The following is a 16,973-nucleotide window of genomic DNA, read 5'->3' as shown; positions in this document are numbered from 1 at the left end:
ATCAATACGAAGAAGTCATTAACGTAGTCGAACATGTTAACGACTTGAGCCTAAAAAGAAAGGAATCGTCCCAATTCGATGAGGGAATGCCTTTTAGTACTTGGGTGTGTCGTCGTTCAACGCGCAATATCTGGAGATACACCAAGCCTGTTGCAATACTCCCCGAAGAGCTTCCAAATCTTCATCCAAGACCTCCATGTCTTCGGGTAAGAAGACGGTTCCCCTGGTACCCCCAACTCGGTCAGAAGCAACATCCAGCACTGAAAGAGAGGAGTCAAGTGATTGCGCACAAATATGTTTGTCCACCTTTGTGATGTCCTCCACAAGGTACGATCGTAAATGTCCCTTGAAATTCTTCTGGGGCATTCGCAATGAATCTTTCCACAGTATCTTTTAATGCGATAAAATGTTCTCAGCGTATAGCGGCTAACGAGTGCAAGTGATTCAAACATAAATACGATAAAATTCCTTACTTAATTTTGGGATTGTAGAGTTCCTCAAAGAAATCCTCTCCAAAATCGTAGAATCAATTCGCAGCGATATGTACTAAGAAATCCCGATGAAACCATCACCTGCATCTTTTGATCTGACCTGCAAACGTGTTGGGCTCGCGCTAAAACAGCCTTCTGGCAGGAAGCAATCGCGCCTTCTAGAATTCCATGCAACCGATCGAGAAGGCTAGCGTCTTCATAGAGATCAAGAATGCGTTCGAATCAGCTTCTCGGGAGGAAAGGCGTGCTTTCTGTAAAAATACAGACAAAGCAAAGTAAAACAAAACTTGATCTAGCAAACACAGATGGATGGTGAATTAGCGCATTACGCAATATCTCTCCCTTCAGCTTCATTGAGGGATTGGATGTATTTGTTGATAGCGTGGGTCTCTCATTTTTATTAGGGATGTTGTTAATTTTTGAAACTTCTCTGCTAATCCAGGGGAGTTGTTGACAGAAAAACCTTAAATTTTGTAAGCGGACGAGCCAGTGCTTCAGTGGAGATGTTGTGAACGCCTGTTTGATCTAAAAAAAAGCAATGCAAGGAGAAACACCGACGAAGCCCTCACTTGAACGTGCCTCAGAGCCATTATAGAGCCCAGACGCGACTGCATTTCACCGAAATTTTCAGGCAACGCGACTTGCGGTGGAAGTTTTTCTTTCTTTTTCTTCTTCTTTTGTTTGGATTTCACAGTTTTTTGAGTTTTTCCCGATAATTCGCTGTGATCTGCGAGAGCGTTAGATCAGCATTGGTGCGTTCAATGAAACAGCATGCGAATCAAGAGACTCACCAGAATCGGCAGCACCGCTCAAATCGCCACTTATCAAATGCTCTGGACGAGCAGTTGAAGAATCAAGACCGCCTTTTGGAGAACCCTCATGCATTCCACTGGAATCTCCACCGCGTGGTGATTCAGTCACAAGAGAAATTGCTGAAGCTCCAGCCCCAGATACACTGAGGGCGTCCTTTCCCCTTTTCTTCTTTGTACTAAGCCGAATCCTCCTGAAACACAAATGAAAGTTAAAGGAATTCTATTTAAATGGGAAATACGTGACTGTTCCGTGAGACATAAAAATATCCATGGAACAACAATGGACATCTTTTACCTGCGAGTTTCCCCATCGTCTTCATCAATCCACCTCCAGGGACCTTCTTCTTTCGTCCCAGAATCAACGAGGGAAATAAACCCTCCAACACCTTCGACTCTTGCAACGGATTATGAAGAATATTGAAAACAAAATCACAAGCTTCTTTCGATTGTAAAATATTTTCATCATTACAATCAGCAAGAAGATAATCGGAATAATCTTGAGAAAGGACGTCCCAAAAATTGAAGAAAACAAGGAACCATACTAGAAGAAACAAAACCGAATTTGATGCATCACCACTTAATACATGTGCTTTATGTATTTGGCGACTTACAGGCTGACAGGGGCATGGAGGTCAACGATTGCATGAAAGAGATGTTGAATGAAAACTGAAACAAATCAATCACAGCGATGGAATGCATTTGGGATCCCGATGGTTCCCATGTCTCTGATCGCATGCATCTGATAAAAGGGAGATTCCTTTGCTTTTCGATCAATTGGATCTCACCGCTTCAGAGTGTCTTCAACAGCTTGGAATCTTCTCGTTTAACGCAGCAGTCAAACAATCGGTTAAATTTTGTAGTAAATCTGGTTCAGTCGATAATTCCCAAACGTGTTCCAATTTTGACTTCTCGCACTAAACGCTCAAACGATTCTATTCCCTCTAAGACAAGAGATCCATACGGAGGAAGGATCTTCATCAGGCCAGTAAGGAGATTCAAGAAGTTCAGTCAAGCTGTTCATCAATGCGAGTCGGCTTGCGTAAACCTGAAGCGTTCGTGTCTGTCAACAATGCTTCTCATTTTCGACTTACAACAATCAATGCATGTTGATTGGATGGCAGAACATCCTTCCAATATCTCGGATAAAATTCTAATTCACCGCGCAGCTCATTGACAAACGATTTCAGCGCTTCGCCATAAAGTTGAACAACTTCACCACATTCATTAAATGCTTCCCGTCCTTTCGTGTGACTCTTCTGCATGGTGCAAATATTCACGAATATTTCGTTTCGGATCGCGACTCATCGAAATGCGTGCGTCAGTGAAGAGACTGAAGACGAAATGAAAGTGAATGCCAATCATTAGAGCGAAGATTCAAGAAGTGACGACAAATTAATCGCTTACCGATTCAGAAGACTGAAGACGGTTTGATAAATGAAATAACGATACAGATCATAACGAGGAGAAGGACCGGAAAGGAGTTCAGGGAGAGGAACATTGATATTGAACTGAGTGATTTCTGGTGTGATTGCTGATAAGAAGAATTTTCATGTGAATGTTTTGTCACATGTGTCGTCTTACGAGGAACTTCTGTGACGTCATTGTACATTGATCTGTTTGATTTGTCCCAAATTGGATCATCACAGGAAGTGCATCTGGCTCTAATTGATATCGATAATCACAGAGAACATTTGCAACCTCGCAACGAAAGCGTGCAGAGATCAATCGATTGTAAAGAACTTCCATCATGACTCTGCGACAAAAACAATGAGAGGCATCGTCGTGCAAATAAGATTACCGTTCCACTCTAACTGGCGAAAACAAGAGAAATCCCTTCTGGCTCATCCACGAATTGATTCAAGTGGTTCAAATAATTGTGGATAACCATCTGGAGTCTGAAAAAACAATCGCTTGAGAGTGGAACAAAAATGGGAAGACGAATAATGAGGGAAATGAAAACAACGAGGGCGAGGAATAACGACGAAACGCGAGGATTGAAAAAGACTAACCAACTTCATCTCGGCTCGATGAAGAACTTCATAGCCGTGATGAATGCGACTTTTAGGACGGTCTGGGTCGCTTTTTTTACTGCGAGTTGAACGTGTCGGCGAGGACGGTCTTCATTTCGAGGGCTTAGGGTTGGTGTTACGTCGCGAGGTTGTTCTTGTCCACTCGATGCGTCTTCTTTCGCTAGCGAATTCAAGAGCACCGAGTTCATATCGGAGATCGAGGGTGTTAACTTTATTTTTACGACGATTCCAAAGAGCTTTCTTTCTTTTTCGACTTTGCTCTCTATCAGATGAGTCCATCCAATCTTGAATGGCTCGACGACGCTGACTGGGACTTTGCTTTCCTTACCACCAACTGGGCCGGAGAGGAATGCGAGGGCAGTTGAGGGATCGGCTTCCTGGTGGTCGAGGAGTTGTGCTGCGGCTTTTACCTCTTGCAGTTCAGTGAGATCGACGACGAAAAAATCCGGATCTGTTGCGTCATTCAATTCTCCTTTCCGCATCCAGGAAGCTCCTTTACTGCTCGAAGGGAGAGCGCGATTTTGACCACGTTGGCGGCAAGAGTGTCTAGAAAACAAATTTTAAAGGTTTTCAAACATCCTCAAAATCTCACCCCAGGGATCCGGTGAGCTGTAACAAATCAGCCGATCTGATCTTCTTTGAGAAATTTCTTGGACGACGACGAACAGCAGCTGCTTTAAATCCCAACGCTGTCATAGAGCTAAAGCACAGCATACAAATAAACACTCGAACGCATTGGGGAACGGAATTTACCCCACGCCTTCCGGACGGCACCCATTGCTTGCAGTCCTTCCACTTGACCAACAATGTCATCTTGAGATTCTCCGTAGCTACAGAACCACTCGCTAAATTCATCAACATCGATTAATCGATTGATTGTCTTCAACGCATCAGATGATATGACTCCAACTGGACCGTCTTCTAGCAGAGTCACCAAGTTCCATTTCAAGATCGTCATCGAGAGACTAAGGAAATGAACTAAAGCGTCAATTAAATGATGACAGCTTACATCTTGCTGCGATGCCTTCGCGCTGCATGCTTCTTGCCATATTGCCTCCACCAAGAGCAAACAATGCGTTTGAACAGAAAACGTCGCAACTTGAAACGGAATTGATTCTTCTTTCCGTGATGGATCACAACCAATTTGAGTTGTATAAGAAGCAATCATCAAACCATTCGCCAGTGCTCTAAAATTCAGAAAGTGCTTTATACAACAACACTAATAGAGAAGCTTGTTGGGCATCGATATCTAATAAAGAGTGCTCAGCATTTTAGATGACGCGATTCTGTCATGAAAATGAACTTACGTCCTTCTACATGGAGAGCGTCACTTGTCGAAAGCATCAGCCACAGACTTCCATAAAAATGAAAGAATGAATTGCAATACAGGGACTTCATAAGTCCAATACAGATAAGAGCATCTGGCTGAGGGATTTCCTGCCATCAACGCTGCGAATTCACCGGATGTTTGAACCACAAAGTGCTTTAGTTTTTCTGAAAGCATGAAGCAAAATCAATGAACAAAGCAACTTTTATCATCAATTTCTCACCCGTTGGAGAATCTTCAGCTCTTGATTGAGGTTGATGAGAGTCTTGATCATCTGTGAAATCGACTCGTCCTCATCATCATCATTATCACTTTGACTTTGGGACATGTCGCCAGTGTCCGGCCTGGATTTGAAAAATCTCGGAGAATTGATACTGTTCCCAGTGAAAGCACCCGAAGTTAATCCCCGCTCATCTTCAGCAATCTGGAAGATCAAAAAATTAAAAAAATCGACAACAAATTGAATCGTACTTTAATCCGAATTAATCGATCCAAGGAAGAGATACAGGACATCAGCTGTAAAAGTCGACTAATGCCTTGAGCACTGCAATGAAGATCGGCGACTGTTTCGGGTTCTTCAACTTCAACTCCCCACACCCATTTGATCCGCAGCAGTTGCTAGTGCTGAACAAATGAATTGAATTCGAGTTCGCCACAATCAAACTGACCGGATAATATTTGAAATCCAATTTCAAACAAACGAATTATTGTATTTAATCTTCCTTTGAAAAATCGATCGACATCTTTCGGAAAACGTTGAAGGATTCCATTGAAAGATCGGTGCCATGGTCCTGATTCACTCCAACCATTCAACGTCTGAAATGCGGATCTACAAGAGAGACGCGATAGAGAAAAATAACAGAAATAGAAATAAATGATCTCGGAAACTGAAAACAATTCTCCGAGATTGAAAAGTGCTTCAACGATTGCTCACCGCTTTTTAGGAAGGAATTTCACCAATCTCCATAGTTTATAAGTCAGTCCCGTATGCACGACATGAACTTGTCTCAAGAGCCAACTACGGAAAGTTGCATCTTTGCGAAGAGGCTTCCCGTTTTCTTGCAAAGAGCCTGTTACACAGCGATTGAAACAATTCTTTCCAGTCAGCGCTACAGAATTGCTACTATGGAAACGTCCCCAATCCGTCATGCTTCCAAATTACCTGCTAAATGCCATGCATCCATCATTCGCACCACTCGGTAGCGCAAATCAGCGGATGTATTGAGCACCATTGCCCCATGCGTCCAAACTCTGATCCACTTGGGCAACGTTAACTGAACAATCAGAGAGTTTAATCGTCCCGCCAATCCAAGTTTAATCCTGCGAACAAGACGTGATTCATCAATGACGTCATGAAATTGAACTACCTCGTTAGAGTCACAATTCGCTTAATCAATTGTAAATTATCTTCTTCAATAGCAACTTCGACGTGTTTTTCATCCATTCCTTGAGGAGCTGCCAACCTGAGATTCCTTGCGGCGCCTCATTTGGGGCGGTGTTCACGTAACCCAAGGATTTACGGCGTCCTTGTGAGGGTGGATGTCGATCTTAAAACAACAAGGAAACAATAGAATCGTCGTTCCATAAAAGACGAAACATGGTTTACCCCGCTGCGGCTATTGTGTTCAAATTGACTGTGGGACCGACGACTGTGAGGAGAAAGATGATCATCCAAGGAGAGATGAAGCATGGATCATGAAATATGGATCACGTTGAGATGATCGATTAAATAATTTACCGTGAGACGCGTAGACTTCAGCAGTGACTGAATTAATGTCCCTCTCTGGCAATTGACAAACTTCTTTCGCTGCACTTTGATTCGATAAGTGAAAGATAAACGAGCAGCAATGTTTCATAAGCAAGACATGACCATTGAAACTCATCCAACTTCGGTGCACCCCATTCAAGGGCCAGGAAGTATGGCTACAATCATCCATAAAGAAGGAGCAAAATAAACGATGGAAATCTTGCTTTCAGTTGTACCTCGCGAGAAACATCCATTGGAATGCCTGCTGGTAATTTATAAGGAAAATAACGAAATGCTTCTTCGACGTCTGGACCCCGATAATAGAGAGGGTCAGCCCAACTAGGCGCTCGAAGATAGGATGATAAATCAAAATTGCGTAGTGCTAAAAGGAATTCTTCATATCTGAAAAAATAAAAATTGATCATTAAACATCAATAAGTTGGAAAACATCAAGTATGCCATCAAGAATCCATTAAATGAATTTGAACCATCTGTCTTGTGATTTTTTACCTTCTTTGTACTTCGATAAAATATTCTGCTTCAACCGCACCTGAATATTGTTCAACTGGAGCTGATAAATGATCAAATAAATCGGGAAGAAACTCAACACCTGATCAAAACAATAAATTAATTCTGTGACAACACCCATGCCACTAACGTTTCGGTTGAGATGGTTACTTCTCTGATTTCTGGATCAATCGTTTCAATGTTCTGTATGTCATGCATCGTTAGTTGTGGCGATAAAACCTTCAAATCGACCATCGTCCTTCATGAGATCTTTCACACCGTCATGAAAAATCTTCCGCCAGTGATTGGGATAGGAATGTTGGAGTACTTCTTCCGTAATCTTCTTGGGCCGCACGATGGGGAGATTGCTGACTCAATTGTTTCATCGAATGGATCTTCGATGTCTCTTTGAGCCTGCCCTTGCAATCTCCCCAGATCCCCCCCCGACGACGAGTCGATTTTTACGGGCTGACGGCCGCCAGGTTCGTCTGGCGGTTTTTTCTTTTGTCTGTTTCGGAGATGCTGAAAAAAGAGGAAAACTTAAATCTTCTACTTTCCGAAGTGGCTCACTTGGCGACCCACCAAGTCCCAACATCGCGCCCCATCCGCTTTTTTTCTTCTCCCTCTTCACCTCTTCGGATTTCTCTCGAGGCGATCCCATCGGGCTTGGACGTTCTGAACTCTGGCCTGGTTGTTGCGCTTTTCTTTTAATTTCATTTTTTAATTGCAAATTTTCATTTTGCAGAGTTTGATTTTGTTGAATTTGAACACTTAAACGGTTCTAACAAAACGTATGAGGATCAATGAAGACGTTTTTGGGACAAACAATCCTCACTTCGCATCCGAACATTTCTCCTCTGCTTTTTCTCTCTGGCGCAAAGCTTCGCCCATTTGTTTTTGGGGATTCACGGAGAGAAGAGCGCAAATTCGCTCATTTCTATAAATACAAAAGATTGAAATAAAATAAATGCTTTGAATTGTTCTACCGTCAGAGTCCGTCGGTTTTTGAACTGTTAACGCCAATCCTGACACATCCGTTTGGGACACAATTGGTATAATTTTTGAATCCATGGATCGTTTCAAATCCCGTAAATAATCATTTTTAGGAAAGCGTAAGATTTGATTGAGCCACATCGTTCGACTCGACTTCGGGATGAAATTCATCAACATCTTGCGCAAAATGAATAACAAGTCCCAAAACTTGTCGATGATAAGCAAACAATTGCTGAAGAATGAAATGAACGAATCAACTAAATGTTGCGTCTCACCTTTGCAATCGCCCCCAAATGATTTTTTCAATGCTCTTAAGCGATCAATTTCCCAATGATCAATTTCGCCATAATGCCCTTGAATCACGTCGTATGGAGCATTGGCTGTAGATATCCCCGGTCGATTCATCTCCAGCTCTACAAAAAGCCATTTGTGACGCTCAATTCTACATTTGTCTTACGAATTTTGATCAACGTCAAAAGTGCTGATTTCTCTTTCTGCTTGGCGTTTCAAGTGAGATGCGCGCTTCACTCGTTCGTCCACCTTCTCCATTAATGTGCTGTTAATCGCTGACCCAAATCGGCTGACAATCGCTTCACGGGACTCAACCGCTTTCTGTTATGAAAATAGATTTCAATAAAGAAGGGGCAAAGACTCAAAACAAATCGTACAAACTAGAGAGCTACAAACACTCCATTCGACGTCGTACTATTGTATGTCAACTTGAGCTCTCACTTGATATTCTTCATAGCGAGCATAAGACGATCTTGAAGCCTCTGACGCTTTCTCCCCAAATCACCGTCTGGAGGTGGAGCGCCATGAACTGTAGAAACGACAATTTGTGGAAGACGCGCCGATGAAGGGGAGTCTGCCGCAAAGCTTGTTAGAAAACTTTGATCTGCGCTTGAAAGGAGCGCTTTTCCTGATTAAGAAATTGTCTTTTCGCAGTACAAGATCATCGTATGCAGCCATCAAGGGTTTAGAAGCTTCATTCTGGATTGTAGAAACAACTTCTTCGGCGGAATCGCTAATCGTTCCAATCAATTTCGTGAAACTATCGAAAGCCTTCAAGAAACCCATCATTTCAACCTACAGGGACGAAGAAGGTTGAAGACGACAAAGGAAAAGTACAAGATAAGTTCAAGGGGACAAGACAAGTGAAAAGCAATCAGAATGATTCCCTCAGATGAATAGAGATGATTTTGTTTACCTGTAGGAGATGTTATCGTTGGTACTCAGAAATTTCCGTACGACGACGCAAGTCCCTTGATTTCTTGCAACAAAGGAAAACATCTCTTGAGCTTCCTTCTGAATTCCCAAAAACATGTTGGCCAAGTTTGTATTCCACAGAGAATTTTCTTTGGCGCTTCTGCTTGAAATGGACGGTGAAGCGCCCTGCAAATGGGAAAATGATACCGCAACTGCCGACATCGTGTATCAAACTTTGCCTAAATGACAAAGGGGATTCATTTTAAGGTGTTTTGTTCCTCGGAATCACTGCATCCTCCAATAACGTTGCATTGATAAACACCCTCCAACAGCATGATCTGCAACCAGTCATCCTGTTTTTCTGCTGGTCCTGCTCAATAAGAGCTGATCGTTCTCCTCTATGCGAGTTTTCAGCTCGACCCGCCTATCTGTGTCTCCCTAAACTGTTCTGAACTCTGACATATGGACTGTTCTCTTTTGGATGAGTCACATGTATGTGTAAAAACCGTGTTCCATAAGTTTCTCTACTTCTGCCGCACAAGTACTGCGAACAGAATAAGGTCTTAAACACTTGGCGGGATCCAACAGGGATGAGAATAAAGCACAAGGTCTCTGATCTGACGTGCATCTGGCTTCCCAGCACGCACACCCTACTGAAACTTTTAAACTTTTCATATGAGGACATCCAGCAGAAGAAGAGAAGAATTGAATTAACTCATCAGGATCTTACTGTGGAATCTTCGCTTGTTGCCGACCTTCTTACCGTGATGAGGACTTTGTGGTTCAACCGGACTTTCCGGAATCAAAAACAGTAGAAACAAAATTGATAGAGTCAGAGAAACGCCAAAGAGTTGATCTGGTAGGAATCAGTTCTATGATAGTGATAGCCCTATTGTTATGGTAGTAGTCTCCAGCCCTCGTGTTTTATGATAGTCCAATCCCTATTGTTCGATAGTATCCCTTATGTGATCTCCAGAACATCATTGTCTTTATTGTTTTAGCAACCGGATTCTTCAATTGCTGTATGCTCTCATGTAGAGCCTGTAGCTTTAGATGCGATTGTTCAACCTACACAAAAACATTTTGAAGTGAATGAACCGCAGAGTCCTGGATTCGAAAGTCCTTCAACGACAAGCGTGCCGACGACAACAGTTTACTCCGATAGGGGAGTCAGTGATAAAGCTTTCTATCGCGTCATCCCGGACAACTCCCGTCGCACTCACCAGACCTTTTGGAGGCAATCGGTAAATACATCTATTCATGTAGATATCCTGATGATTTGGTTTCAGACAATGAGACAGGCGATGATTGTTTGGCTCAACCCTCACTGGACGACCCGCACTTTCGTTGGATCATGTGGATGCACCCTGGGAGGATGATTCTCGTCCACCTCCAATCTTAGCAACGCAAGTCTCGTCCAGTAGAGATGATCAATCTTCGGGATGTCACTCAGCGATATTGTTCAAGCTGAGCAAGATATCTTTCGTATCAGAACTTTAAAGAAAGAGGTGCGATGATAAGCGTTCTGTTATGACGAAAGTTGTGACGAAGTGTCCTTACATGTATTTCTGTCAGGCTGAGGCTCTTTATACTGATGAACGTTTGCTGAAGGCGTGGATGATTGCAGAGACATGTTGAGAAAAGCAACTCGCTACGCTGATGCGATGGAAGCAAATTTTCCAACTGCACAAGGAATCAAATACGCGGATGATTTTCGACTTACGTCTCAAGAATTAACCCAAAGTGATTCCTATCTTGGAATTTCAACAAAGGTCTGAAGAGGTTATTTCGCATATCTCTGAATGTCTTATGTAATCCAGGTTCGCCTTCTTATGGATGTTTTTTCTGTTTTTGGATTGGAGGATCGCGTGAGTGAACAACTCTGTTTCTTCTGTCGCTGAGTTTCGTTTCTCAGTTTGATTTGTCGACCCCCAACTGTTGAGAGTGGAAAGGGGCGTCTCTTCACTAAGGAAAGCGCTACTTCTGATACCACGGTGCAGATGTTATCAGGCCGCCAATCCGCTGAGCTTGGACACAGTGAATCTCAGCACAGTATTAAAAAGGGATTTTTCAGAATTGGATCAAAAAAAAGGAAGGAGGAAACCACTGTGACGGGAGTTGGAATATCGGCTTTGTAAGTCATTGCAGCTCTAAGACCATGTTCAACTTGATTTTTTCTATTGTATAGACCAAGCGTCGAAAATTCTCCTCCAAAGAAACATAAATTCAGCATACGAAAACAAAAACGTGATTCCATTCAGCAGATAGTTCCTCCAGCGTCGCCCAGCGGAATCCAGTGGTTAGAAGAAACTCAAAAGGGATTAGCTCTGTCTCATAAGATGAATAGTAACGGATCAATAAGTGTTAGATTGAAGGTTAAAATGTAAGATCTCCACAATCTGAATATTGTGAATGTTTCGCTTCGTCAGGCGAATTCCTCTTTTTCAAGTTTTGGCGATTCTTAATGAGATCGATTTTTACGATAAATGGGTCCCCTATTGTAAAGTACTCCTAGATCCCAAGAAGGAGAAGATCGTAATTGTGTCCTTTTTGTAGAAATGCACTGGAATCGCTAAGACGTCTCGTGCGTCGATGATCATTCAGCAAGTAGCGGAATATCCCTGGCCAATAAAGCAAAAAGAAACCATCAGTTTTTGCTTTGGTGTTGATGCTCTCGACGAGTTTGGATGTGTTTTGATAACTTCGTATGGCTTGGCCGAGGTCAGTCAACGTCTCTGCTTATGTTTATCATTGTTTTTATATTTCAGGATGTTCAAACTTTTCTGGGACATTCTATCCCTCCTCCTCCAAAGAAATGTCCACGCGTACCAAGCAGCCATTTTCTATTTCTGCTTTTTCCAGTGAAGGATGGAAATTCAACAATCGTTGAAATGTTCGCAAACGTCGATCCTGGAATCACAACCTTGCGGTCTGTTATACTCCCTGTTGTCAAACTGGTGGTGATACGAGTACGTCTGTTCAAATCTCATTTCTAATTTGTTTTCATACATTTTAAATGTTTGCATCTCAGTCTGTAAAAGGCTTTTTCCACAAGATCGGAGTTCTTGCAACAAATTTTGCAGCCTCTGGCTATGAGGAGAAAGTAAAGCAGAACCCTGAGATTTATGGTGCGTTTTAGATCGCTCTGTGTGTTGAATTGAGATTCTGTTCTAGAGTGGATCAAAAAAGCGAATCGGTGACGGCGTTGAGCTTGGAAGATTACGACGGGGAAGTTCTGTGCAAACCCTTCTGTTTGACGAACTTAAAGAAGCGAAATGATTCGATCAAGTTTTTATATTTTTTTCGTCAAGTTATCCACTTGGAATTACTTAACTAGATTTTGAGACCATCTGTTCCTCGTTTGGTTCTTCTGAGTGTTTGAAATCTCTTCCATTCAAGCTTCGTCACCCACCAATTTTTTTTTCTGTCGCAACTCTTTTCTTATGTTGTAAAGTCTGTCTGTATGTATCGAAGGCGTTGCACGTTTGTGGCTTTCCACACTGATGACACTCAACAACCAAACTTCAACTTCAGAAAGGAGATTTTTTCAGATGGATTTCAAACTGTTTAACGCACTGTTTTTTATTTCCTTTTTGTTGATCTCACAGTAAGGAAGCTCAGACAGTAGTTAGTCTACTTACTTTGTATCTTGTCAGGGCACATGGTGGTGCCGAATCGGAATCATCGCAGTAAGCTATTGATGCACTTTCCCTCCCACATTGTTGTTTCCCAGGAAGAGGCGGTTTCGATTCCTCCCCAGACTAAAAATACCAACACGCCTGAAGGGAATATCTTTGTCGAAATGGACGGAACAGATTCGGGAAAAAATCCCGAGCCCTAAACTGATGACCTGGATCAGAGATTTAGGCTCCAAAATTAATCTACCGAAACTACCAGCGATCAAGATTACAGTCCCCCAAGTATCTCACTACTACAAGTGTTGCTCCGCTGTTTGACAAAGCGTCGGAGAAAGCGAATTCAGTGCTTGACGACATAAAGAAAGCTCTACCGAGAAGGCTTTCAAGTTACACGCTGGAAGAGATTGTTCTTGAAGCTATTCGAAAGATCCATGCTGACCCCGACAGCTTGGCCTGGTTACCGTAATGCACTGATGAAACCAGGTGGTCCATCCGAAGCTGAATTGGAAAAAAAAGCCAGAATATGTGTTGCTTGAGGCGCTTCGAGTTGGACTGGTGGACGTTTACCAAGATGCTATCGACCAAGATTTCTCAGATATTGCCACTGGGTTCCAACAGATGCAGTCAAGTGGGAGCATAGAATAAAGTCAACTATTTATCACCCAATGTAACCAATTAAGAAAATAATTAAGCAATTTAAGAATGATGTATGAAGTATCAATTAATGTGTTTTGAATGTTTTTTTATGGACTAAAACTGGATCGACCCAATTTTCAGATGAGGTGTAGTCACAATAGCGACTGAACTGATGAGGCAATCACGCCATCAGAAGAGCTCATTGGAACGGAATCCGGGAAGGCGAAGCAGATCAAACTCCTTTCAAAAAAAAACGGGATGATGAACCAGAGTCAGTTCCTCGGTCTAGAAGATCAAGAACAAGACCTGAAAGACTAAGATCGGAACCGAAGGAGGATGGAGAACTGGAGGAATACGCTAAAAAAAAAATTTCAAAAATCACTCCAGATGTTATTTTGGGACGCACTGGTGGTGTTTATATTCCCCCATTTAAATTGGCTCAATTACAGAAGGAGGTAACTGATAAAGGATCCTTGGAGTACCAGCGGCAAACATGGGAAGCACTTCGGAAGAGTATTAATGGTTTGGTCAATAAAGTGAATGTCGGAAATATAACAAGCTTAGTTCAAGTGAGATGGAGAAGATTTTTGTTGTCTCTCATCAATTTTCGCTCTTCAGGAACTTTTTCGTGAAAATTTAGTCCGAGGAAGGGGATTACTTGCGCGATCAATTCTTCGCGCTCAGATGGCATCGCCGGGATTCACTCATATTTATGCAGCACTGCTTTCCATCATAAATTCCAAACTTCCAGAAGTAGGAGAGTTGGTGATCCGCCGTCTATTACTTCAATTTCGCCGTGCTTATAGACGTAACGACAAAATTGTTTGTAAAGCTTGTGTAAAATTTATTGCTCATTTAGTTAATCAAAGGGTGATTCATGAACTTTTAGCTCTTCAACTTGCTCTGCTGCTATTGGAGCAACTAACAGATGACTCGGTGGAAGTCTGTGTAGAATTCATGCAGGTGGGTAGAAGCTGCGGATCTTGGTTCCTTCTTTTGACGCACCTCGTGTTTTAGGAAGTGGGTCAAGTTCTCAAAGACGTCTCACCGGCCGGATTTCAAGCAATTTCCGATCGTTTTCATGCAATTCTTCAAGAAGGCCAAGTTGATAAACGTGTTCAATACACAATAGAAAAGTTTTATGAAGCCACGCGTAAAAAATTTGTTGACTTTCCGGGCGTTCTAAGCGAGTTGGATTTGGTTGAGGAGGAGGACCAAATAACGCATCAGCCAGAATTGTTGGATACCGATATCAAGGGAGATGAAATGCTCAACATCTTCAAGCAAGAAGAATCAGAAGTAAGTGTTACAAGTTGATCCTCTAATGCTTCAAGATGGTCCATTTTGTCTTCAACAGGTTTTTATAAAAAACGAGGAAACGTGGAAACAGTTGAGTCGCGAGATTTTAGGAGAAGAATCTGAAGTTGAGGGCGATGGAGATACAAGTGAAGATTCGGAAGCAGAGGATGAATTAATGGGGATGGATACAAATGTGAGGATGAATGGTTGGACTGATCTCTAACGATTTCTTGATTAGGGCCAACAAACAACAGAAATTAAAGATCTCACAGAACAAGATTTGATTAATCTCCGTAAAACCGTTTATCTAACATTTCAATCGTCAGCCACGTTTGAAGAGTGTGTTCATAAAATATTAAAAATGAATATCAAAGTGAGTCGGTGTTTCTGATTCGGTTTTTCTAATGTGCTGTTCTCTTAGGAAGGATGTGAGATCGAAGTCTGCACGATGCTTATCGATAGTAATGCGATGGAGAGAACTTTTCAGAGGTTTTTTGCACTACAAGCGGAGAGGTTTTGTCAGCTCAAACCAGTTTATGTAGAATGTTTCTTGGAGTGTTTGAAGCGCCAGTATCAAACAGTTCATCGATTGGAGACCAACAAACTCAGAAACACCGCAAAGTTTTTCGCTCATCTTCTCTTCGCAGGCAAGATCAAGCTGTTGTCGCTGACCTACTCTTTATCTTAATTTCAGATGCGCTTCCTTGGCAATGCTTGGAATTATTCGTCATTACTGAAGAAGCAACAACCTCCTCAAGTCGTATTTTTATTAAAATCATTTTCCAAGAATTAGCAGAGCAACTCGGTTTACGTAAATTAAATGAAAAACTTCACGATCCTGTTCTCGCTCCACACGTTCAGGTAATCATCAATTCAGTAGATCATAGATACGATGATGTCTCTACTCATTCCTATTTCTCATTCCTATTTCTCATTCCTATTTCTCATTCCTATTTCTCATTTCTATTTCTCATTCATATTTCTCAGGGGATCTTCCCAACTGATCATCCTGCTCACATTCGTTTCTCCATTAATTTCTTCACTGCTATTGGTCTTGGAGGATTAACTGAGAGATTGCGAGAAATCCTCACAACAATTCAGCAACGCATTGCACAAGAACATGAGGTATTTTCTGTTTTCAACATTCAATTATCTTTATTTTGTTATTTCAGGAATCAACAGACTCTTCAGATGATTCGAGTGGTTCTGATTCTTCTGGGGATTCCGATTAAAACGTCGTGCTACAACATAAGCTCTTTAAATTGTTTTTTGTTCGGTGCAATCAGTTTTCAAGAAGTTGACTGATCTCATTCAGACAAGATCTTCCAACACTGCATCTCCTTCCACTGGACTTTGTTCCACTGCCATCTCATTGTTTCCCCTCAGCACTCTAAAGTATCCATTTTCGCCCCATCGATCTCCCCAACTATTTTGAACTCTCCAAAATGGAATTCCCTTTCCATTGTACGGATCTATCGCTACGCCAATTCCGACAATCAGAACCGCGTGATCCACTTTGATCCAGGGGTAACTTGCATCACCCTCCCGATACTCTGGTGTCAGTCGGATGGACGTGTGAAAGATTCCATTTTTGTAGACTCCGAATTCAGCTGCGACAGAATGTCCGATGAAATGCATTACAGACTCTCTTACGAGTTGGTTCAATGGAGGCGGCAAAGGGACCTCTTCTAAGCAATGCATCTTTCATGGCCTCTTCATTTCCGTGGCCGTATGCTCCACCAATATAACCATGATTCCTAACATGGATCCGATGGCGACAATGGTGTTCTGGGAGTTGAGGATTTGGGACTTTCAAACATCGAAGAGACGATTCAGAGACCTGAGAGGTGGGAATGCGTTTAGAACTTCAAATCAGAGAATTGAGACTTGCAGTCAACTGAAAGATCTTCTCGTGATATTTCGACTTACCGAACCAAAGACATCGTTACATTTCTTTTGCTCTCCTGAAAGCATTGCAACTCCTATTTGAGATTTTTCTTCAACGGAAATAAACGACATCCCTCCGCTTCTACCCAACATTTCGTCATACTTTTCTACACAATCCTTCGAGGGCAGCCCTTCCTTACGCGTTGCACCAGACTTCAAAGCCAGATAAATATAACCGCCGTGACACCCTTGACTAAGTGACGTGCAGGAAACCATTGGATATTCGCTCACGAACAGCTTCCCCAAGACAAGTGGGTTGGCGGCGTGATGGATCCACAATCTAAAGCAAGTAGTTCGCAAAGCAGAAACTTCATCTTCCGTCTACCTCGATGTCAACATT

General features: G+C 42.2%; 2 protein-coding genes across 2 annotated transcripts; one reads left to right on the top strand and one right to left on the bottom strand.

Annotated features, from left to right (window-relative positions):
* The first annotated feature begins 10,744 nt into the window (after positions 1–10,744).
* LOC129616294 (pre-mRNA-splicing factor CWC22 homolog) lies at positions 10,745–15,918 on the top strand. Its single transcript, XM_055531873.1, has 12 exons — positions 10,745–10,885; positions 11,114–11,247; positions 11,302–11,496; positions 13,584–13,956; positions 14,006–14,350; positions 14,405–14,686; positions 14,745–14,879; positions 14,925–15,059; positions 15,108–15,333; positions 15,381–15,547; positions 15,674–15,811; positions 15,859–15,918. The coding sequence occupies exons 1-12, from the start codon at positions 10,745–10,747 to the stop codon at positions 15,916–15,918; spliced, it is 2,331 nt and encodes a 776-aa protein (XP_055387848.1).
* A 79-nt stretch (positions 15,919–15,997) lies between these two features.
* On the bottom strand, positions 15,998–16,726 carry LOC129616292 (cathepsin C-like). The gene is made up of 3 exons (XM_055531872.1): positions 16,616–16,726; positions 16,340–16,526; positions 15,998–16,296 (listed from the first exon to the last, which is right to left on the bottom strand). The coding sequence occupies exons 1-3, from the start codon at positions 16,724–16,726 to the stop codon at positions 15,998–16,000; spliced, it is 597 nt and encodes a 198-aa protein (XP_055387847.1).
* Positions 16,727–16,973: the final 247 nt, after the last annotated feature.

The sequence above is a fragment of the Condylostylus longicornis genome, unplaced genomic scaffold (genome assembly GCF_029603195.1).
Source record: "Condylostylus longicornis isolate FDR11 unplaced genomic scaffold, ASM2960319v2 ptg000174l, whole genome shotgun sequence".
NCBI lineage: Eukaryota > Metazoa > Arthropoda > Insecta > Diptera > Dolichopodidae > Condylostylus > Condylostylus longicornis.
Note: the sequence above shows the minus strand (reverse complement) of the source record. Positions and strands in the feature narration are given on the sequence as shown.